At 41.2% G+C, this 23,619-nt stretch overlaps 1 protein-coding gene and 1 long non-coding RNA gene across 2 annotated transcripts in view; both read left to right on the top strand.

The window, feature by feature from the left end:
• Nucleotides 1–1,875: 1,875 nt before the first annotated feature.
• On the top strand, nucleotides 1,876–15,589 carry LOC121688599. The gene is made up of 3 exons (XR_006024636.1): nucleotides 1,876–1,925; nucleotides 5,165–5,276; nucleotides 15,449–15,589. It is a non-coding gene; the product is annotated as an uncharacterized LOC121688599 (long non-coding RNA).
• A 6,551-nt stretch (nucleotides 15,590–22,140) lies between these two features.
• Nucleotides 22,141–23,619, top strand: part of LOC121688292 (clusterin-like) — a 24,770-nt gene continuing 23,291 nt past the window's right edge. Inside the window, exons 1-3 of the mRNA XM_042067775.1 lie at nucleotides 22,141–22,228; nucleotides 22,687–22,818; nucleotides 23,305–23,453. Of these exons, the coding sequence (XP_041923709.1) occupies nucleotides 22,698–22,818; nucleotides 23,305–23,453 (270 nt within the window). The 5' untranslated portion in view covers nucleotides 22,141–22,228; nucleotides 22,687–22,697. The remainder of the gene's footprint in view (nucleotides 22,229–22,686; nucleotides 22,819–23,304; nucleotides 23,454–23,619) is intronic.

Here is a 23,619-nt window from a genome sequence, read left to right as displayed (position 1 = left end):
CAGGTAACATGTTGTCCAGGCTATCTGAAACAAGGGGTTGCCTCTCATCTACAACAACTGGTTACGTTGGGCTGCTACAGTCGTCAGTGCACTGTGCACAGTAGGCCTATGCTATGCTACTCTTTGTGGTTGATCAACTAAAAATAAAAGATGTATTTGATGATGACGTTATTGTAGGCCTAGTAGACCTAAATTCTGAGAAATTAAATGGTACGAGAAACGATCTACATAGCGCACCAGACCGCGATGTCTTCAAGGGTTGAATGAAGGGAGTTTGCAAAAATTAGTGTATTTTTCAAGTCAATAAACATTCTTAATTTTTGAATGTCTTTGTCAGGGAACATCTGACTTTTAAAGACCATAGGCCTGGTAGTCGCTCAGACAAGGAGTTATAAGATAAAGGCAATACCATTTGTGTCACCTGATGCAGTTCAGTGAATTAGCAAGATACCATCAGAAGGCAACAATCACAAAGCACATAAAGCTCTCCCCTGCGCATAAAGCTGTCTGCGTGTTGTAGGCTAGATTTGCGTGAGTTCTTTCTATCTGCTTACTTTTGTGAGTTGCGACCACCTAGGCTATGTTATAGACGTTCTATGAGGTACCAGTGTTTAGCTGTGTCACAAAACAATAAGCTTTGTCAGACTACTTTTAAAATGATATTCAGGGCTATATACATTTTAAACATTTGGGGCTGAAGACCCGACAAAGCCTTGCGTTAATTCTTCAGGTGGGAAGTGTCAGGAATTTTCATACGAGAGACGCTCTCATTGGTGGTTAGTATATGAAGTAGGGAATTGACAGCAACATATCCAATCACATTATGAGAGATGCTGAATTTAACATAAACTGCGATGTTTGATTTTAAATGAATGTAAATTTAGCCGGGACTGTAAGCTGGCACACGTGGGTGCTCGATGTTTTCAGTGGGTGCCCGAGAGACGGAGCATCCACGGTATCGGCGACTATGACAAGCGTATCTCGCGGTTGCATCCATTACAAACAAACATGCAATGTGAACGTCTGGGATTGGGAAGAGCACTAAATGCTCTACTGAATAAGCACTAAGTCAAACCTTTAAATGAAAAACACTCTTTAATAATAAAAAAAATAAACCGCTAATGAAGTAAACTTGTGACCATCAAAAATCGTTTATCGCCTGTAACTCCGTGATAACAGGACGTAACAGGAAGGCATTTGGCTGAGCAACGGAGGTTAATATGCTCTATATTTTGTCCAAATGATGTCTGTCTATCATCGTTGCACTCGGAGAAAACCAGAATGTTTAATTTGTCCTGCGTTTCTAAGGCTGCAAATGGGATTCACTTACAGTTAACCAAATATTTCTTTATTAGGGCAGGGCAGGCATATTTCTGGCTATTAAATTATTTCTAAACCAGTCTGCTAAAGTTTGTAGTGAAGTCTGTGTAGGGTCTTCCAGGCTCCATTTCTTTTTACGAGACACCCTGCTCACTTGAGCCATCTACCGGTTGTTTGGGTTGTTGCAGCGTCACACTGGGAAAATACAAATTAAAGTCGCGTGATACCGCGTGATCCCACGCGCGGACCACGAGTGAAGCTGGCCAATTCGAAGCACTGCCCACTGTACTTGTAAGTTACATCACTGGCTGTGCCGCTTGTATATAAAGCTAACGTTAGACAATTTAACGTTGCTAGCTTACTTTGCCTTATGCAACTTTAGTCTGTATGTTTTGAATGGTGTTAAGCCATGCTGTAGCCAAAATGCACGGAATTTTAAAATGTCTTTTGGATGTCAGTCAAGATGACGAAGCTAACGTTATTGCCACTGGTTTAAACTGGTTCCAGCTCAATGCCACTGAAAAGAGGCCGGCAGCTTCTTAAAAAAATGGAAGACTACGCTAGACCATCAGATCAAATTGCTGAACAAACAGCGTACCAAAATGGTACAAAATGGCCACTTACAACAACCGGACAGACATAGAGGAGTATACAGACACCGTAACCTCTTACATCACCAAGTGCATCGATGATGTGACCCACACAAAAGACATCATCACTCGGGCTAACTGGAAGCCATGGCTGACAGGGGATGTCCTCAGGCTGCTGAGGGCCAGAGACAAAGCCTACAGAGCTGGGGATGAAGCCGGCATGAGAACAGCGAGAGCCAACCTGTCCCGTGGCATCAAGGAAGCAAAAAAGGAATACACTCACAAGATAACCACCCACTTCAAAGACAGCAGGAACGCACAAAGCCTATGGCAGGGCATTCAGGCCCTCACGGACTACAAGCCTGCGCCACAGAGCTGTGAGAGCAACATCCCTCTGCTCAACAACCTGAACCGCTTCTTTGCTCGCTTTGAAGCACAAAACAGCACCTGCCCACAGAAGACCCATCCCCCTCTACATGAGCAGCCCCTGTGCCTCTCTGCCGACAGCGTGAAGAGGACACTTGCTGCTATCAACACCCGTAAGGCAACAGGTCCAGACAAAATCCCAGGTTGTGCGCTGAAGGACTGCGCAGGGGAGCTTAAGGATGCCTTCACAGACATCTTTAACACTTCCCTGAAGCAAGCCATCGTCCCATCATGTTTCAAAGCTGCCACCATCATACCTGTGCCGAAGAAAACTGCTCCATCCTGCTTCAATGACTACCGCCCTGTGGCACTGACACCCATCATCATGAAGTGCTTTGAGCGGCTTGTCATGTCACATATCAAATCCATTCTCCCCCCCACCCTGGACCCCTTCCAGTTTGCATACCGAGCCAAGCGGTCTACAGAGGATGCAATCTGCTCTGCCCTCCACCCAGCCCTCACCCACCTGGAAAAAAGAGACTCATATGTGAGATTGCTGTTTATAGACTTCAGTTCTGCATTCAACACCATAATACCACAACAACTCATCTGCAAACTTGACAAACTGGGACTCAGTACCTACCTCTGCAACTGGCTACTGGACTTCCTCTGTCAGAGGCCTCAAGTAGTACGTGTTGGCAACAATACCTCAAGCAGCATCACACTGAGCACAGGGGCCCCCCAAGGCTGCGTGCTCAGTCCGCTGCTCTTCACCCTGCTGACGCATGACTGCACTGCAACCTACAGCAACAATCACATAGTGAAATTTGCTGACGACACAACTCTGGTGGGTCTCATCACCAAGGGCGACGAGACTCAATACAGGTTGGAGGTCGACCATCTGACCACGTGGTGCAGGGACAACAACCTCCTGCTGAACGTCAGCAAGACCAAAGAGATTGTTGTTGACTTCCGGAGAGGTCACACCCAACACCTGCCACTGACCATCGACGGTGCTGTGGTGGAGAGAGCGAGCAGCACCAAATTCCTGGGGGTGCACATCAGCAAAGACCTCTCCTGGACCACCAACACTGCATCACTGGCGAAGAGAGCTCAGCGCCGCCTGTACTTCCTGCGGAAACTCAGGCGAGCAAGTGCTCCACCAGCCATCATGACCACATTCTACCGAGGCACCATTGAGAGCATCCTCTCCAGCTGTATCGCTGTGTGGGGCGGAAGCTGCACTGAATACAACAGGAAAGCCCTGCAGCGCATAGTGAACACAGCTGGAAGGATTATTGGTGCTTCACTCCCCTCTCTGAAGGACATTTACACCACCCACCTCACCCGCAAGGCGACCAAAATTGTGAGTGATGCAAGTCACCCCGCTCACAATCTGTTTGATCTACTGCCCTCTGGGAAGAGGTACAGAAGCCTGCGCTCCCGCACTACCAGACTCACCAACAGCTTCATACACCAAGCTGTAAGGATGCTGAACTCTCTCCCTCCTCCACCCTCAGCTACATAACATCCTGGACATTGGACCCACAATGGCCGCCTGCACTACTCCACTTGCACACTTGCACACTTTACAACTTGTTGTTGTTGTCCTGAAAACACAACACTTCTGCTGCTCTTACATAACTTGCACCACTATGCCACTTTCTTTCTTACTTAGGTCAAACAGAACTACCCAAGCCTTTTATTGGCCTGACTTTGCACTAGTATTTTATTGACTGTCTATGCACAATTTCAACCAAATTTTGCTGCTCTTATTTTTTTCATTATTATATGTGCCCTCTTATTTACTTATTTACTTACTTTTTTGTTTACTTGAATGTTATGTTTGTCTGTGGACTTAAATTGGTAAAATATGTCTTGTCTTCACCATGGGATAGTGAGAAACGTAATTTCGATCTCTTTGTATGTCTGGAACATGTGAAGAAATTGACAATAAAGCTGACTTTGACTTTTGACTTTGATGGTAAGTATATTTTTCCCCACAATATGTTCTCACTTTTGTTTAACCTGCTATAAATTACATATTGTAACAGGAGTGAAAGGGCATTCTTGTAACCCAGGTAAACTAGGAAAGTAGCGTTGCTGCGGTCGAGGGATCGAGAGATAGGCAAGTCAGCATCTGCGGTCATGAATAACTTACCAGTCAACATTTCTTTTGCAATTAATAGAATCTGTAGCATGTAAATCAAACCAGCTATTAGCCTAACTGAAATAAAACCATGATATATCTAGGTATGGTGAAGGGTATGTGATGTGGGGCTATCTACTGTATCTATCTTTTAATTACAAAGGCCAAGGGAACTTTATAAGGATGCATAGTATCCTGAGTCCATTCAATAACTGGCCTTTAAAAATAAAAATCTGCCTGCCTCTATGGGATTTTAACATAGGGGGTTCCTTACTTTTTAAGTATTTTAAGGAATAACATTTATTAATTTACGATACCTGGTTCATTCACAAAGAATATTGGTGTGTTTAAAGGTTGGATTTTTTCCTCATTTTTTAATTGAGGCATTAAGATAAATTTCCAACAGATTATTGTATTCCTCTTTTAGTCATTTCAGCCTGGTTGTCTTACCTTATGCACAGTTGATGGTTTTATAAATACACCCCTACACCAATAAATAGTTCATGTAGACTGTCACACAATGGTAAGTGGAACATTGGCCACAGCTTGTAACAACTTCATTTTTTACCATTCTTTGTGTAGGGATGTGTACACAAGGATGTGTAACCTTGTGTAAGGTTAACTTGGGAATTACAACAGAAAGGAACACGTTTCAGCTAATCAAAATCAATGACTGGAACTGTCAGTTTCAGAGCTATTATTACCACACTGATAGATTGATTTTGCTTTTTATTTGCAGCCTACGTTATGCACTGTGGAACGCTCTGCGGATGGACAGCTGTGGAATCCACAAAGGTCAAAGAGGCTTTTGTTACGAGGGCTGGAGGTTCCAAAACATCCATGGAGCTGGGGTAATCTCTTATTTTAAATTATTTCCAATTGTGGTGAGCATTATTGGTGGGCTTTTTATAAAGGGTAGGCCTCTATTGCACTAAAAGTATTCAACTTTTATACAGTTAACGTCAAACTGTGTAGCTACGAAAGTTACAAAATCACATTGTCATAGAAATGATAGAGGCGAAATTTTAAGATATTTTACAGATGGGCTGAACATACATCAAAAGTAAAAAAAAAATGACATGGCCAAAATGATTAACTCACCAACAATATTTGTTGTATGGTGTATACTGTATTTTCTGTATTTTGTTTTTGTTCTTGACAATTGTCAGTGTCTCTTGAGTGATCAGAGCTAAATGTTTTGGGCTAATTTAGATGTAATATTAAGTCATTGTCTTTGATTTACCGGATTGACCCTAAAGCACTCCTACTTGTTTACAAATCACTTAAAGGACAAATCCGGTATGAATTGATCCATAGCTCTTGTTGGAAATCACTTTGTGCTGTTCATAGGAAAAAGAAAATATGGCACAGCCAATTCTGAGTTATGGACAAGGGAAGTATAGCCCAGAGCCGTATAGAAGTACTTTTGGTATTCCTGACCTAATGCAGGGTAGCCGCGGGGTCTTAAAAGTCTTTAAACGGTCTTAAATGTCATGTTCCTTAATTAAGGTCTGAAAAAGTCTTAAATTCCGTTGCCGAAGTCTTAATTTTTTAAACGAAGGTCTTAAATTTTAATTATACTAGCCTGCAAGCAAGGAGAAATGGGGGAAAAAACAACAACAATGTGAAAATTCAACAGGGGGTTGCGTAACATCAGAGATCATCTAATTTAGTGTTGCACGGTGCACCGATACTACAAAAGTGTCGCAATAGCTATTAGCAGTTGTCACAATACCTAATTTTATTAGTATCAATACTTTTAAAGGAGAATTCCGGTGTGATATTGACCTAAAGTGTGTACGTATGTTTCATAGCCCATCTCGGCTTGTCCCCTGCACTCCAAAATCTGGCGCTAGTTAGCCGATGCTACCAATAGCTTTTTCAATGGTGGTGCTTCGGCATCGGGCTAGCCATGCAAATAAATCACTGTTTTACACCATTTACGAGGCTCAATGTATCTCCACACTTCATTGGTAGACTTCCGAGGGCCCTGACATTTAAAACGAGACATTGAGAACTTTGAAAAAGCACTGGTAGTTTACTTACAAGACGATTTATACAGACAGTATCTTCACAAAGTTTAGCGTTTGCAGCCATCTTGAATTTAGTCACAATAAGTAGAGCTACGAGTAAGAATGAACAGGTATGATAAGGGATCAGATTCCAAAAATAATTCTGTGGAAATGCATGGATTCCAGTTGCAGGGCTGCCAACTTTTCAAAAAACCTTGAAGTGAGATTTGGTGGGGCCAACCAAAATTTTGCTGCGGAAATTTTTGTTTGGCTCATTCAGCATTATACCGTACAGTAAAAAAAAAACGTACATCAGTGGTTCTCAGGTGTAGGGACCAGGCATGGACGGATTATGAACTTTCGGGCCCCTGGGCCCACATGTATTAAGGGCTCCCCACTAATTGTCGCACATGTGGAAGGGGGGTTTGGGGGTCCTCCCCCAGAATTTTCTTCATTTGTTTGATGTGATTTCCTGTATTCTGGTGCATTTTGGTAGCTTAGAAATCTAGACACACCCTAGCGGCAGCAAATTACATTTGCTTCCAGGGCTAGTCTAGCAACTCTCCGTTGGCTTGTGAGCTCGAAAAATTAAACTTCTATCAGGCCAATCAAATCGTCTATAGAGTCGTTAGGGGGGCATAACATAATGATTGATGGCAGAGTTGCAACGGTTTGGCTTAAATTCCCTGCTACTTGAAAACAAAGAAGATGGATATTGCTGTTGGCCAACAGTGTGACACGAGTTACGCTTGTTTTGAGATGGCAAAAGTTTGAACTAGCCAACTAGCTCCGTTGGTGGGAAAACGCATGGGACTCATAGCACTGCCTGTCCTTTTGCGTGCAGAGGGAATTTGAAAGACAACCGATTATCCCACCCCTCGGACTGAGCACTGCGAACGGTGAGTGCCCAGACCCTACATTTTAATGTGGGTCTGGCTCGTTAGGCTAGCATTTTGGGGATGCAATCAGATTCATAGCCTACATCCTGATGTGTTGATATTGAGGCAATGATTCCATGCAAAGGCTTGGGCTTCAGGGCACCCTGACACCTTGGGCCCCTGGGTCTGGGCCCAGAATCCCCGTGCAGTAATCCATCCATTAAATGAACATTGGTATCAAAAGGATCTAGCCTACTACTAGGACCATGGGCGTCGGAGGCATTGTGAAAGTGGGTGGGACATTTCAGAGGGAGGGTATGGGGGTCCTCCCCCAGAAAAAATGTTTTGGACTAGATGCAATTTCCTGAATTCTGGTACATTTTAACAGGTTATTTAGATACTTCTATATAACAAAATAAAGCCAGCCTACGAAATTAATAATTTAAAAATAACTCAATAGGCTACTTGGCTACGCAATAAGGTTTCCATTACAGCATAATTTAAAAATAACTCAATAGGCTACTTGGCTACGCAATAAGGTTTCCATTACAGCACCGCAGACGTTCAATGAACGCATGAAAGCGGATGGTTTGTTTGAAATCCCGACACTCTTTCAACTACATGGAACGTAATAGTGATCATCAAATACTTCCCCAGATTTCAGTGCCCATCAGTCCGAACATTTAACAATATAATCAAACAGTCCAAAAGTAAATTAAATATCAAACTAAACCGAAAATGTCATGCTTTTGAAGGCCTACCAGTATGCCGCTCCAAGAAACGCATGTCTCAAAATAAAACTCGCATAAGAAATAAAGGGCTGTCTCGAATACAATCCTGCCCCTAAAGGCCTGTACTTTGTCTTAAGACCCCGGCCATAATTTGAGGATTTACAGTATCTAAGTAGACAAACTGGCTTCAGATATCCAACAGAGTTAGAGATTGTGCAGTCTTAGCTGTGGTTAGTGACGTGATGCTGTTAATGGGGAGTTTTACATATTTATATGTATAGTATGTATAGTATGTATTTATAGTTATTATTTGGTGTACCTAAAAGGCTTTTTACCTTATCAAAAGTGAGGGGGATGACTGATCTCTTCAACACTGCGGGGGATTTGGCGCTTGTCACTGTGTGTGTGACAGAAGAGGAATGGGAGAATGCGTGTAACAAAAAAAAAAAGTTTATGAGTGATTTACGCGCAAATGGGAGAATCCAATGAAAATGACAATGAAGCACTAAACAGATGCGTGTGTGTGGGGGGGTCCAAACTAACAATTTTAAAAAGTGGGTGGGTGTTTTGTAAGAATTTAAGAAATGTTTGTATATTTTAACTTTTAAATGCATCAATCAGGTGCACTTTCAAAATAAAATCAGAGGTCAAACTTGCTTATTTTTATGGAAATATTTGTGCTGTAGCCTAAGCTATTTTGCACTTCAGAATTATAACCATGCACACACAGGTGGAATAGTTAAGGTGATATTGCAATAAGTTCACAACCACAAAAACATATGCTACATTTCACAGTTCAGAAATGTTCAAAAATGTGTGTACATTTCAGCACTCAATGAAATTATGCAGAAGTGGTCACCTGTGTTATTCAGCTGGTTTATTTAAGATAATATATTGGTCATTGTAATGGCCATAGCCTATAGCCTACATGCTATTCCTTTTTCAGGTTGTACCCATATCTGCATGATGAGAATGTTTGCATATGGCTTATGTCAGGCTTTATATCAATATTTGTGTCTCGTTATTTGATTTTCTTCATATTCTTGCATTAATGTCACTAGGAAGCATGCCAATATAAATATATTCATTTATCTGTAATGGGATTGGCTGGAACCTGACAATATAAGAACCATGATGGTGGGATAATCTATGGCTGAGCAATTTACAAAAATATATGTAGGCCTACTGACAAATAGTTTACATTAGAATACATTATAATTTCGCCCCAATGAGGCTATGTAGAAATGTGTTGCAATTTCAAAACCGGATTACTCAGGAACCACTTATTGCACAGAGGCATGCTTTATATCCTCGTATTCGGTACGGTTTGCTGTTTATTGTGATTTTGGGTTTGCCACGTGTTGTGTGAAGGGTTAGTGAAATATTAAACCGAGAGTAATGGGTGTGCACTGTGTGCAAAATCCAAATATGATTAGCCTAAATTGCACGTCGGTTCAATGTTATTTTTTCTCGCGAACCATTTATCACAGCAACTTGGCGCTAATATCATTGGAAAGCTTAGATTCCGCTCGTTCACCTGATGTGTGATATCATATGTATAGGTTTAGTTTAGTTGAACCTCATCTGCCAGGTATTTGACCTACCAGGTTGACACTTCAGTGTGAAAAATACTCAATAATACTCAAAGCATACCTGAAGCCGGGGAAATGCGGGGGAAATGCGCCTGGGACGGCTTCTGAAGTATATCGCAAATGAGAGAAATTTTAGAAAATTCCACAGACAGGGTGTGCTCTTGAACCCTCTCACCGTCTCTGAAAGCATAACCGTGGCTCAACAGGTAGATCTATAGATAGGCTAAACTCATTTTTCAGGCATCTGACCGACCGGGTTGACACTTCAGCGTGAGAAATCGGGGGTGTGGCGTGTGAGTGTGTGAAACTAATCAAATGCGTGTGTCTCACGCCCAATGCGTGAGAGTTGGCACCTATGCAGTTGCTGCTACTGGAAGAAACTGGAATCCATGCATTTCCACTGAATTATTTTTGGAATCTGATCCCTTATCATACCTGTGAATCATTAAAATACCATTTATTTGCATGGCTAGCCCGATGTCGAAGCACCACCATTGAAAAAGCTGTTGGTAGCATCGGCTAACTAGCGCCAGATTTTGGAGTGCAGGGGACAAGCCGAGATGGGCTATGAGACATACATTTACACTCGGTATCATGTTTCAACACACTTTAGGTCAATATCACACCGGAATTCTCCTTTAAGAATGACCGTGTTCTTGTTCGTGTGCACAAGGCATGCTTCTAGTGCCTCCTCCCCAAGCCTGTGGCTATGCGTCTTTTCTCCTCACACACATATGCGCAGCTGTCGTGCCATAAACAGCGAGACATGGCTGCTAGTTTAGCTTAAGTGATTCTGTGGTAACACATAATAATAGGCTAATATCAAGTTGATTTGCTCACTTGCACCTCTCAACTTTGTGTTGCTAACCTACCTAGGCTATGAGATGTACGTAGGTCTACTGTTGGGTTTAATGTCATTTAGAAATAGGCAGCGCAAACTTTTACATCTGGAGAGAGCTCCTTGCTAACTAATTCTGCTAGCTCAGGTCATGTATGTCATTTGTCATTAGTGCTAAAATCATTATTGAACATGATCCCTTCTACGAACTTGATAGTTTTTTATTTACATTTATTTTATCTAATGACAGACAACAATTAATTGCATCCACATATCCTTATACATTATGTGCAACTATTATTCACTAGCCTAAAACCGTGAGACTGAAGGCTACAGTAATTACTCACGTATTTCTTAAAGTGACAAGCACTCAATTACACCTAGGCCTACACACCACATTAAAATTTGCCTAGGTGTAATAGTTTAAAAACTAGATGTACCGCATAGCGGTACAAAATATGACCGCCGCTCAGTCCTGTACATCTGTTCCGCGAAAATAAATCACACTTCAATTTGTCTCCATATTTTACTCCATCCCCCACTCTTGAAACTTTTGTGTATGCTTGTTTGGCATGCCTGAGTGTGTGTGTGCGGCTGCACAGAAAGTACCCTACTGGTGCTGAAAAGGTGAATAGATTGTAGAATAGCCAAAGAAGATGTAGAATTGTTATAAAACCTTTAAAATCTCTAAACAATCACAAGTAGGGCAGTTCATCACAGTTCATCCATTGCAACTGGATTGATGAAAGGTCACTTACACCTGTAGGCTACATTGTATTTGGGAAAAGCAAAAGGTATCAGCATAATGTTATTTATTTATTTATTTATTTATTTTTTTTAATGTATTTTTAAACAAAAACATCTCTGTCAGTTCCATGCCGTTTTCAACAGCTATCAAAAACAAAGGTCATTTTTGGATGGATGGATTTTTTGTGAATGTTTCTTCTTCTACATAAGATTTTAGTCATCTTTAGTTCATGTAATTCTTTATTGTCAATGCACAAATTAAGTAACAGTAGTCTGAAACGTTATTGTTAATGCACAAATTAAGTAACAGTAGCCTAGTCTGAAACGAAATGCTGTTTTACATCTAACCAGTGGTGCAAATAACTGACATGTCCAAATGGGCCTTGATGAAATGCGTCGCTAGACTGTTCATACACATTTTAACGGGCCAAAGTTGAAGAGCTTTTGTCCGTTATTGTTAGTGCAAATATAGGCTGATTCATGTTCCCTTGCATTGTTTAACTGAGGTCCATGGCTAGTCTGGCTTTCATCAGACCAAGCTCAATCTTTTAAGAAATCAAAAAATAAATAGCGGGCAGATCAGGCTGGGTTCACCCAGCCTAGTCCATAGGCACCCGATATTGTTTAATTTTCCGATTGAGATATACACGCTCTGGCTATTCTAAATGCAAAAATGCATCAGGGAGTTATGACAAAACGGTAACTAACCAACTAGATCCTAATAGAAAGCTGTTAGCTTCCCTAAGCTACAGGTAGGATTATAAGGTAGGCCTATTTACAACATAAATTGTCAACAGGCTATGCTGGCGACACAAATAAAATCTCCTTTGGAAACCAATGGCTTACGCCTTACAGTATCAAGCGGACTTAAACTGTCATATCGTGGCGAAAAGTTGTAATAACATTCACGCAGCTCCATGAGTCAAGGAAAGCGCGAATGAAGTAGCCACTTCTAAATGGGACCCACTACACAGTAGCTTAAGGTGTTTTGCTAAAGCAGCCATAATGAAATGAAGGTGTCATTGTTTGGATACTTCACACACACGTGCTTTTTAATTTCACAGACTACAACTACCAAGCTGGAATCAAAGCACATCGATTCCCCTCTCACACCCTGCACGCACTTAAAACAAAATAAACAGGCGTCTCAGTCTCACGCATGTATAGGCAAAACTGTATCAGACCGGTGTAACGTTGGTAAATCTTCCATTGCACAGAATGATTTTGTAGCACGTGCAATAAATGACAGTCAAAAGATACAAACAGTGCTGCTATACATTTGCTTGGTATAACCGCATTTATAGTTTTCTACAAATGCAATAAATCAAATGCCTCCATCACTCAACCAACGCTAACGGTAACATTACCTAGGTCCTTATTGATATTACAAGATTAACGTACCTGCAGTAAAAACCAAGCATGTCCGATAAACATCCTCAGATTTATTTCGGCTTCAAGAAGAAATGGGAATTACACTTCATGTGAACATCGTCCTATCCTTATTAGATGTTCGCTGCGGTAAATTACAGTCCTTGTATGAAGCGTCCATAGTTTTTTCCAATCCACTTTTAACTTCCAACAAAATTACGTCTCACTGCAACGATGCGCCATCTAGTGGACAAACGACTACTTCTCGCCAATACTGAAAATGCAGCCATGATGATGATGATGAATATTTATTTTGGCTTTCTTTTAATCCTACTGATTTTCATTTTTTACCGGGGGGGGGGGCAAATCACAAATGAGTGATTATGAGCCAGGTTGATGTGGGCCCTTGAGACCTACATACCATAAAAGATTCACAGAGAACTGTGTCTGCCCTACCCTCCTTTCGGGGGGTCCAGTCCAGCGGGGGGGCTGCAGATGAAAACGAAAAATGACGGTTCCATGCTATCCATGTGGGGGTACATGCCCACCAAGTTTTGTGTACCCCGGTCTTTCAGTGTCCCGGGAATCCTTGTTGGTGTACGTCACTAAATGTACACATAAATTATTTTATTGTAAGGCCCCCCATGAACGAAAGTACACAAAACTTGGCATGCATTCAGAGGGTGTCATAATGATCCTACACTTTTAATTTCGTGCAGTTTTGACCTTGTCAGCCAGAGATATTGAGATGAAAACACCAAATTTTTTGCTTTTTAATTTTTAACTAGGTGGCGCTATACATGAAATAAGTGGTAATGGGATGGGTTGACATGCCCCCTTAAGACCAACATACAAAAAAAAGGTGGACCTCCTAGGCCCTACGGTTCTCGAGATATTCACAGAAAACTGTCTCCGGCCACCTACAGGCCAGTTGGTGTATAGTAACATAAATTAATTTATTGTGTGGCCCCCCATGAACGGAATTCCACAAAACTTGGCGTGCATACAGAGGGTGTCATAATGATCCTACACTTCCAATTTCGTGCAGTTTTGACTATGTTAGGTCACAGATACCTTCAATTACACCACCTCATTTTTACTTTTTTGTGTTTAACTAGGTGGCGCTATACATGAAATGAGTGGTTATGGAATGGGTTGACATGGCCCCTTGAGATCAACATACAAAAAAAAAATGGTCCTCCTAAACCCTACGGTTTTCGAGATATTCACAGAAAACTGTGTCTGCCCTACCCTCCTTTCGGGGGGTCCAATTCAGCGGGGGGGCTACAGATCAAAACGAAAAACGATGGTTCCATGCTATCCATGTGGGGTTACATGTCCACCAAGTTTCGTGTACCCCGGGCTTTCAGTGTCCCGGGAATCATTGACGGAAATTTGGGCATGCGAAAAAATAAATAAATAAATAAATAAAAAATAAAAAAAATCTGACTAAACCTATATGACCGCCGCTTCGCTGCGCGGCGGTCATAATAAATATTAAGTATTCAAATGACTAAATATGTTTAGCAATTAAGCAGATTAATAGTAATTATGCAGATTAAAAAATACTATACATTAACTGTACACTTTATATGAATTTGAAGGTATATGAAATAGAAACATATGAAATAAGCCATAATTTTCTGTGTGTGTGGAAAGAGTCAAGCAGAATCTAAGATGCCCACTGGTGTGAATGATAACACTATATTCAATATTACTGATGATGTCAAGGTGGTCTGGGCCCCCAAATCAAATAGATTTTTTAAGAATTATCGAAGAAGTATCGAAATCGCTATTCTTGATGTGGTATCGGTATCGAAACAATAATTTTGGTATCGTGTCTAATTTCTTGGAATATGCGCAAACAATACTTTGGGTTTTCGCACCGGCAGCAATGAATCAACATAATCAGTCAAAAGGAGAGGACAGCACATCATGAGGAAGTGTTGTTTTAATTGTCATTATGGATTTGATCTGGTGTTTTACAACCGCATAATGGGTGTGATGTAGGTCTTAATTTTCATGTAAGTGGTCTTAAAAAGGTCTAGTCTTATTTGGGGTGGTCAAACCTGGGGAAACCCTGTAATGGAAAGAAGATACCGAAGGCTTTTTTGCCATATTGAGCAGCTTTACTTTCTTGTCCATAGGTTATGACACATTTTATTGTTCTTTGTCCTTTGGACAGTGCCTGGTGAGCTCGAACAACAAGGCTTTGAATCAGTTTATACCAGATTTGCCCTTCAATGAGACTGTGTGACATGTTCCAGCAATACTCATCACTTAAACCTCACTGATCACAGGAGAAATGTTCCTGTTGAAATCCACTATCAGAACTAAACAAGGCAACGCTGCATTTAGTTGTTATGCGTCCTGCCTATGGAGCCAGCTCCCAGATGACAAAAAAAAAATGCCCAAATTACTTTTTTGACATCAGGACTCTGAACTAAACTATTTTCAGATGCCCATTTTTTTTTTAAAACTGAATAGGCTTAGTCCAACCAAAACAAGGTTTTGCCTAGCGGTAAGCTGGATAGGGGTTAATCCTAGCCTGACAATACAGTTTACTCACTAGATGAGGTGAGGGAATTCAACAAACTTGTTTAAGCTTGACAATAAAATCTGTTTTTCAATTGGGCAACATATAGCAAATGTGAGTGGTAGCTATCACATCCCCCATTCTGTGTTTAAGTGATTAATAAGGTGTGTCTGATCTTTGTGCTGTATCAAAATTCCCACAGTTATGAAAGCAGACGGTCAAACAAATGTCTTACTTTGTATTTTTGAGTGGCTCACAAACTAACAATGTTCTATTTTCTGCTCTTCTCTCCCTCCTCCCCCTGGTTGGTTCCACCACCAGGATAAAAGACGCAGATTGGCCCACCCACGCTTTCATCACCGGTGTACACAGTATGGCACGCTTGGGCACAAGTTCAGTTTGTTTATGTTATTGTTTATTAGTTCATTTCTCCATGTTGTATGATTTATAGATAGTCTTAAATTGTCATTGTGCAGTTGGTCCGTACAATGCAATTTGCTTGTGCAGCTTTTAAAAATAATACTCACATACACACTCACACACAAAAAATAAATAAATAAGAATACACATTATACAAAGAACATATCAAGGCATTAACATGCTTCCATTGCTTGAAGTCCATTTTAAAGTGCATCTGTGCAAGCTCCCATTGCTTAAAGTCCATTTTTAAAGTACAACTGTTTTGCTTTGTTTTATAAAATAAAAGTTTGAAATGCTATGGAGTGCCCTATTGTTTGACCCTCAAACTGATATATCAATTGTAACTCCTACTTCTCAACAGTTTCTCATTGCAATGTCTCCTCATTTGCTCTATTATTTCTCCTAAGGAGAAACAAGTTGTAAATGAGACTACACTCAAACATAAGAGATCTCCCGTATTTCTCCTGCTTCTCAAACTAATATCTCTTATGTGACTCCATCTGCTCTATTATTTCTCCTAAGGAGAAACAAGTTGTAAGTGAGACTACACTCAAACATATAAGAGATCTCCCGTATTTCTCCTGCTTCTCAAACTAATATCTCTTATGTGACTCCTACTTGTCTTATTGTTATGTGTCTCATCTTTTGCTTGTTTTATTTCTCCTAAGGCAAAATTAGGAGAAATAATTGTGACAAAAGTAATACTTAAATGATCCTTAAAAGAGAATCACCATTTTGCCTCTTTAGCAACAGAAGGGATACAAATGAGAAGCAAAAGTTTCCTCTGGGCTGGCTCCCATGAAAGCAACAAAGTCAAAAATCTGAAGGGGTCTCTGATATCTGAAGGTGTCTGGCATTGTAATTTAATCTTAAACAACCGCTCATTATCCATCCCTGTTCGATCTCTTACCATTACAGACGTGAAATTAAAATATAGGCTACTACGAGACGTAGACCTACCCTACGCTCTTGAACGCATGCATGATGACACTTCACCACCACACCACTAGACTATATGAGCAAACCGCATACGATCGATTTGACAGCACTCGTCTGAAGTCTGAAGAAGTTACCCTGCTTTGATTAGAATGTTTTGTGCATTTACATAGGCGTTCATTGGGCTAGCCTACATGGGTTGATACGTGCGGAAAAGTCCTGTTTGCTGTTGAACTTGCGCCTTACCTCTTCTATGTTGATTAACAAAGCCATAAATTATGGCCCATAATGCAGCTTACTTCAATGATTCTGTGAACTGATCTGTAGCTATCCTCTGTCATTCAGAGCTCCGGAAAGTTCCCAGATATTTTGAAACACCTGTTAGCAATCTCTGATGGCAGAATAGCCTATTCAATGGCTACCCGACAACATCTCAGTGCAAATTCCAAAATTGTTCGTCTATTTATTCCCACGGTTCAACACACGAGACGACTGAACGCCCAGGTGTTGTTAGTATGTGCACATTAGCCTATATACTAGAACATAGTTTGGCTGCAATGGCTTTATTATTTTCTGCCAGTTAGTGCATTTTCCCTGTGTATAAGTTACACTACATGCATTATTGTGTTTGACACTGAGGATAGCCTATCTGAGATGGTGGTCTGCTTCAAATGAGTTAGCCTACGTTGTGAAATTGAGAATGGCACTCAGAGTAAAATTTAGTCTATCTTTGTATTGTGAAATTAAAATTAAATATGGAATATTACAATCAATAATATGGTGAAATGAATTAAAAGGAATCAATTTCTATGAAAAATCTCTGTCTATTGAGTGCGTGTGTCTAGGCCTATCGTGCGCACATAGGCTACTGCGCAAAAGCGCCACTCGCGCCTAGGCTATTTACTGTAATTGTATCGCCTTGTTAGGCTATGCGCGGGGTGTGCCAGCTTTTTATGAGATAGAGACCCCCTTAAAGACAAAAAGATAATTCGGGCCCTGTTTTCCTTAGCTATACTGAAATAGGCTAATGATGTCAAGTGCGCTTCTGTGGGGTTAGGGTGGGCGAGGTGCCTTCGGATTGCTGTCGCGGAACATTGGAATTTGTGGCTGCCCAGGACTTTTCTAAAACTTCTCTCTATCACCCGCACACCGCACTAAAATGACGTATTTAGCAGTCAAAATCCGTAACATGTCCAGGAGGGGAGAAATCGTCGGACATCCATTTTTTTTGTTATTCAGCGCCCCTGGTCCCGCGCGCCTGAGTTCGGTAGACCCAATTCGCCCTGCATCTTATCTCTCTGAAGAGTTTTAAGTTTCAGTCGGGGCCTCTTCCCATTCCATTTGAATTTTGCTATCAGAGACTGTAACTTATCCCAGTAACCTTTTGGGGGTGGAAGGGGGATCATTAAAGAGTAAAAATTGACATGGGGCAGAATATCCATTTTAACTATTGATACTCTGGCTTGGAGGGAGTTTGGAAGCTTTGACCAACGTTCTATATCCTTTACAATTTGGTTATGTATGTTTTGAAAATTATGAGATGCTATGTGAAAAATAGAAGGTGAAATATCTATCCCAAGGCACCTAAACTGACCCACTACAGGGATATTAGAAGGCAAAGGCGTCACTGATCGAATTGAATTCATTTAAATGCATTAGTGATGATTTACTCCAATTAATTTTATATCCAGATAGTGAACTAAATGTATCAAACATAGATAATATGTGTGGAAGAGAAGTGCCTGTGTCACCAACATAAAGAAGAATATCATCAGCAAATAGAGATATACAGTGTTCAGAATTATTGATAGAGATGGGAACAACAGACGGGTGTTGCCTGATTTTTTGAGCCAGTGGTTCAAGAGAGAGAGCGAAAAGTAAAGGATTTGGGAAACTGAAGAGAAGGTATTATTAATATAAACCATGGCAGAGGGGTTTGCGTATAGGACCTTAATCATTTTGATAAAGTCTGAACCTAATCCAAATTTGTCGAGAGTAACCCATAAAAAATCTTTTTCTAGCCTGTCGAACGCCTTCTCGGCGTCAAGTGACAGGACTGAACATGGTAAATCGATCTCATTAGCGGCATGGATGATGTGGAGAAGCCGGTGTACATTATCAGATACTAATCTGCCCTTGATGAATCCAGTCTGATCATTATGTATTAACTTTGTCAAAAAACCTTCAAGTCGTGAGGCAAGAACCTTGGCCAGTCCCTCCAGGATTTTTGCGAGGATTTTTTGAGTTGCGATCTAAAATGCCTGATTTCGCGACAACTTTTCTAAAAAATTGCGATGGAAGTTGCGGTGCTTTTAGCTGTTTGTTGCGAAGAAATTGCGGGAGGAAGTGAAAATTGCAAAAATAGTTGCGATTTTTTTATTATTATTTTTTAATTGAGGGCAATTAAGGTTAGTAGGCTAAGACCAAAATCACACTGATCATCTTGATGCTTATTAAAAAGGATAAGTAAAGGTAAATAGTAAGGGTTACAGAAAATCAAGGTAGGTCTACTTTATTTGTGTAAATACTTTGTCTGGGGTAATTCACAAAGCAGTAACCTTTCGTAGAACTGGTCAAAAAAGACAGCCACCTAAAGAGATGGCATCATGTCATGTTTCAATACATTCATATATGTTGTAATTCATATTAAGTTCATATATTTTTAATAATTCATATTCTATGACTTGCATAATTACTAATAGCCAACTAGTCTAGTAATTTCATATTGATTAAACTATTAGACTACATACACTTTTCTTTAATGTTATTAGGCTACATGGTGGTGTGTAAGTCTAATTGACTGCCTGCCACTTTAAGGACGTGAGAGTAGCGTAATTACATTTCTAAGTGGATTGGAAGGCATCTCACTGTGATCGGCTACGAGGGGAACTTTTTGCATAGTGCATTACGATATGTGGATGGAATTCGGGATGTTGTCTATGTCATTAGTTAAAATAAATAACTGTGAATGAAATCATTCTTGGATCACAGAAGAGGTAAATGTCTTGAAATGTTATTAATTTCTATGATTTTGGTAGCACTACACAAACTTAGCCCACAAGCTAGCAAACATGACACGAGCTAAAAGGACAGGTGTAAACGTTTGCCAAATGGGTTGCATACTGTAACTGTAGCCTACTCAATTGACGGTAAACCAAGTAGGTCTTAATTAACTTACTTTCATAGTCTAGGTAGGTTAGTAACACCAGGTTGAGAGATGCAAGTAAAGCAGCATGTACTATATGTTATGTGTTTCAGGTTATTAGCTGTACTTACCTCAAGGTCTTGTTCGCTATCAGAAGTGTCCATCTCCTGAAATGCGAAATAAAATCATTATGATTAATTGCATTGTTTCATTATGTATTCATATATCACAGTGCACTGTTGCAGTCTGAACAAAAGTGTGTTGTACCTGCTCAAGCTCTGTGTCTGGGACTGAGGTTCCCACCAGCTGAGGGTAGATGTGCTTGGCCCAGAAGCGACTGATTAGCCTGGCGGGCCCATCCTATATCATTGAAATGTATAGTCTGGAATCGAACCATTCACCTCGCTTAATCCAAGGGGCAGGCAGAGAATTGTCTTTCAAACTGCCTAGGCATGCAATAGGCCAGCGCTACGACCATATCCGTATCGGGTCGGCAAAACGGCAAATACATCTTTCTTCTGGGTTGCCAGATGTAATATTAGCTAACGTTAGTTGACCTGCAGCTTAACGTTTCTCCAACCATGACCCAGCTACACATTACGGAAACAGTGAAAACAAAAAATACCTCTCTAACCAACGTAACATATTTAGCTGAAGTTAGCAATACAGATGAAGTTTAGCCTAGGCTACCTGTTGTGGAGAAATATGGCCAGCTCTGCGTCAGACTTGACATTCTTCGTTTGACGAAGACGTCGCCATCTCAGGAACCTCCTCCGATGTCCACTTAATTTGTTTCTTGTTTTAATTTTGGAAATTTGCCTGCCTCTCGTAGCCGTTCATGACTACAACTGATAGCAAGTTGACAGTTGGCCTTTGCTAATTTGGCAACACAAATAGGAGGACACGCTAGCCCATTATTAATACGCTATTCTAGAATTATTCATTCAAAACATAAACGAAAATTCCAAGAGATTCCGCCCCGTAACTCATTTTTTTTTATGGGGTTTTGTGGGTTATAGTAATGTTGTCAAATAAGCCATTACTTTAATTCATCATGTTTCCTTACTCTCTGACAACATATGGTGATCATTTTTGGAATGTTTACAGTTTATTTTCCATTATTTACTACATACTGGTCCTTTAAGTGCATTGTGTTGCTCAACTTTAAAAAAAAAATTCCTCCAAAGTTGACAACAACGCCGATTCAAACATCCGCTCTTCGTTCGCCATAGCCACCTTCCTTGTTGTTCACCGTTGCAGGACTGTCGTTATCTTGTTAAGCCCGCCTTAAGACTCTCTAACAAAATAGAGCGCTGTGATTGGATGATGTCCACGGCGTCAGCCAATAGAAATCCCTACGGTTTGATACTAGACGTACAGGCTGAGCAAATTAATTTGCCGCCGCTAGGGTGCGTTTAGATTTCTAGGCTAACTTAGCCTATTTTCAAAAAGGAATAAATGGCTGTTGTTTAAGATTGACCATGGAGATGACTGAGGCATGAGACAGCCTGAATATCGATGGGAACAGTGGAATTAACACCTACTTAAACTTTGTCTGGGATGTCACTTCTACAGCCAGGTTGTTGAATAAAAAAATAATAAGACACTTATGTGTAAAGTTTTTTTTCACCCCTATTGTGTTTGTAGCCTAGCTTATGTTTATTAGTTGAGCTGTTGGGATAATGTTACAAACTTTAGCCTGGGTGAACCTATAACGAACCTGTTAGCAAATGTGTAGCAAACAGATTTTCCAGGATAATTAATTACCAATCACATTTCACATGTCAAATAAAGCCGGCTGATATCTGATAAACGGGTCCCTACCACACACAATAAGTGGACCCGTATTGCATATGATAAGCAGATCTGGAACACGTCAGTAACACAGACTATTATATGGAACTGGGCCAGTCTTAGCCCTTATTGGCACCAGATCAGTCAAACGGATCCAGACCAATTTTGGACCGATGTGCGTTTGGACGCCGGACGTTGTGGTAGTGTGGCCCAGTTCCGTCCCAGTGTATTTTTGCTATCTGGGCATGCACTAAACTCTCCTTGCTCAACAAAGCCAAACGGCAAAAACGCTTTTCCACTCTGTCTTCTTTAAGAACTGAAAACACAAATCAGTTCTGCCTTTAGCATGATGAGCAGGGGAGGGACTATCCTGAGACGCCATTAGTGTGTATGTGTACACACACACACACACAAACATACACACACACAAACATACACACACACACACACAAACATAGATACACACACAAACATACACAAACATACACACACACACACAAACATACATACACACACACAGACACACACACACCTTGAAATAGCATTAGTGTGTATGTCCTCTTTGGCAAAGCTGAAGGCAGGTGTGTGTGTGTGTGTGAGACAGGATCCTCTAATTCTTTAATAGGATACACATTAGACTGCTCAGCAGAAATAGAATCGGGGCCATGGAAACTGACAGGTTCATTCATACACACACGTACATTCTTCCTCACACACACAAACTCGTCCACACACAAACACACACACACATTCACACAAATGGACTCCATGCTGTTGAATCTCCCACACGACACCTGATCTCGAAGGTAAGCTGTGTGTAAGTGTGTGTGTGGAGACTGTGAAAAGTAACTCTATATATGAATGGTATGCTGATATCTATTCCCTAAGGTAATTATCGCTGCTGTCTGTTGTCGGTGCAGGTTGTGGTGTGCGTGTGTGTGAGAGGGTGTGTATGTGTGAGGGTGAGTGTGTACAGTATGTGTGCGTGTGAGGGTGTGTATATGTGTGAGGGTGTGTATATGTGTGAGGGTGTGCGTATGTGTGACGGTGGGTGTGAGGGTGTGTGTGTATGTGTGTGTGTGAAGGTGTGTATGTGTGAGGGTGTGTTGTGAAGGTGTGTATGTGTAAGTGTGAGCTGAGTCAGACTCTAGCCAACTTGGGCTTTGAACTAAGAGCTGATTTATAAATGGATTTCTTCATAACAGAGTGGACAGAATGTATGAATTATCAAACACACACACACACATCTTCCCTGTTTCTCCAGAGTTGCGGTAGATGAGGACGATGAGGATGACTGTGATGAAGACGATGAGGAGTGTGTTGCTGCTCTCTCTGCTCTCTGTGGCCAATGCTGACCAGCTCACGCCAGAACTGCAGCACCCCCACTTACTGACACGTCAGTACAGACACACACACCAGTACACACACACACACGTCAGTACACACACACCAGTACACACACACACACACACACGTCAGTACACACACACCAGTACACACACACACACCAGTACACACACACCAGTACACACACACACACACACACGTCAGTACACACACACCAGTACACACACACACACACGTCAGTACACACACACCAGTACACACACACACACACACACACGTCAGTACACACACACCAGTACACACACACACACCAGTACACACACACCAGTACACACACACACACACACCAGTACACACACACGTCAGTACACACACACCAGTACACACACACACACACACCAGTACACACACACCAGTACAGACACACACACACACACGTCAGTACACACACACCAGTACACACACACACACACCAGTACAGACAGTGTGTTTAATTCCTAATGCATGTGTATGCACTGTGTGTGTGTGTGTGTAGGCCTCTCAGCAGCAGGACGAGAGTGTGTTATTGGGGAGATTAAGAGAGCTCTGCTGGGGGTCAAACAGTTGGGAGAGACGCTGGAGACACAACAACACACACACCTGCAGCTCATGGAAACTCTCACACACTGCTACAACAAGAAGAGGGTGAGGCACACATGTGTGTGTGTGCGCATGTGTAATGTGTGTGTGTGTGTGTGTCCGTGTAGAATGTGTGTGTGCATGTGTAATGTGTGTGTGTGTGTGTCCGTGTAGAATGTGTGTGTGCATGTGAAAGATAGATAGATAGATAGATAGATACTTTATTGATCCC

This window comes from Alosa sapidissima, chromosome 17 (assembly GCF_018492685.1).
Source record: "Alosa sapidissima isolate fAloSap1 chromosome 17, fAloSap1.pri, whole genome shotgun sequence".
NCBI classification, from domain to species: Eukaryota; Metazoa; Chordata; class Actinopteri; order Clupeiformes; family Clupeidae; genus Alosa; species Alosa sapidissima.
This window is presented reverse-complemented; position numbering and strand designations above follow the sequence as displayed.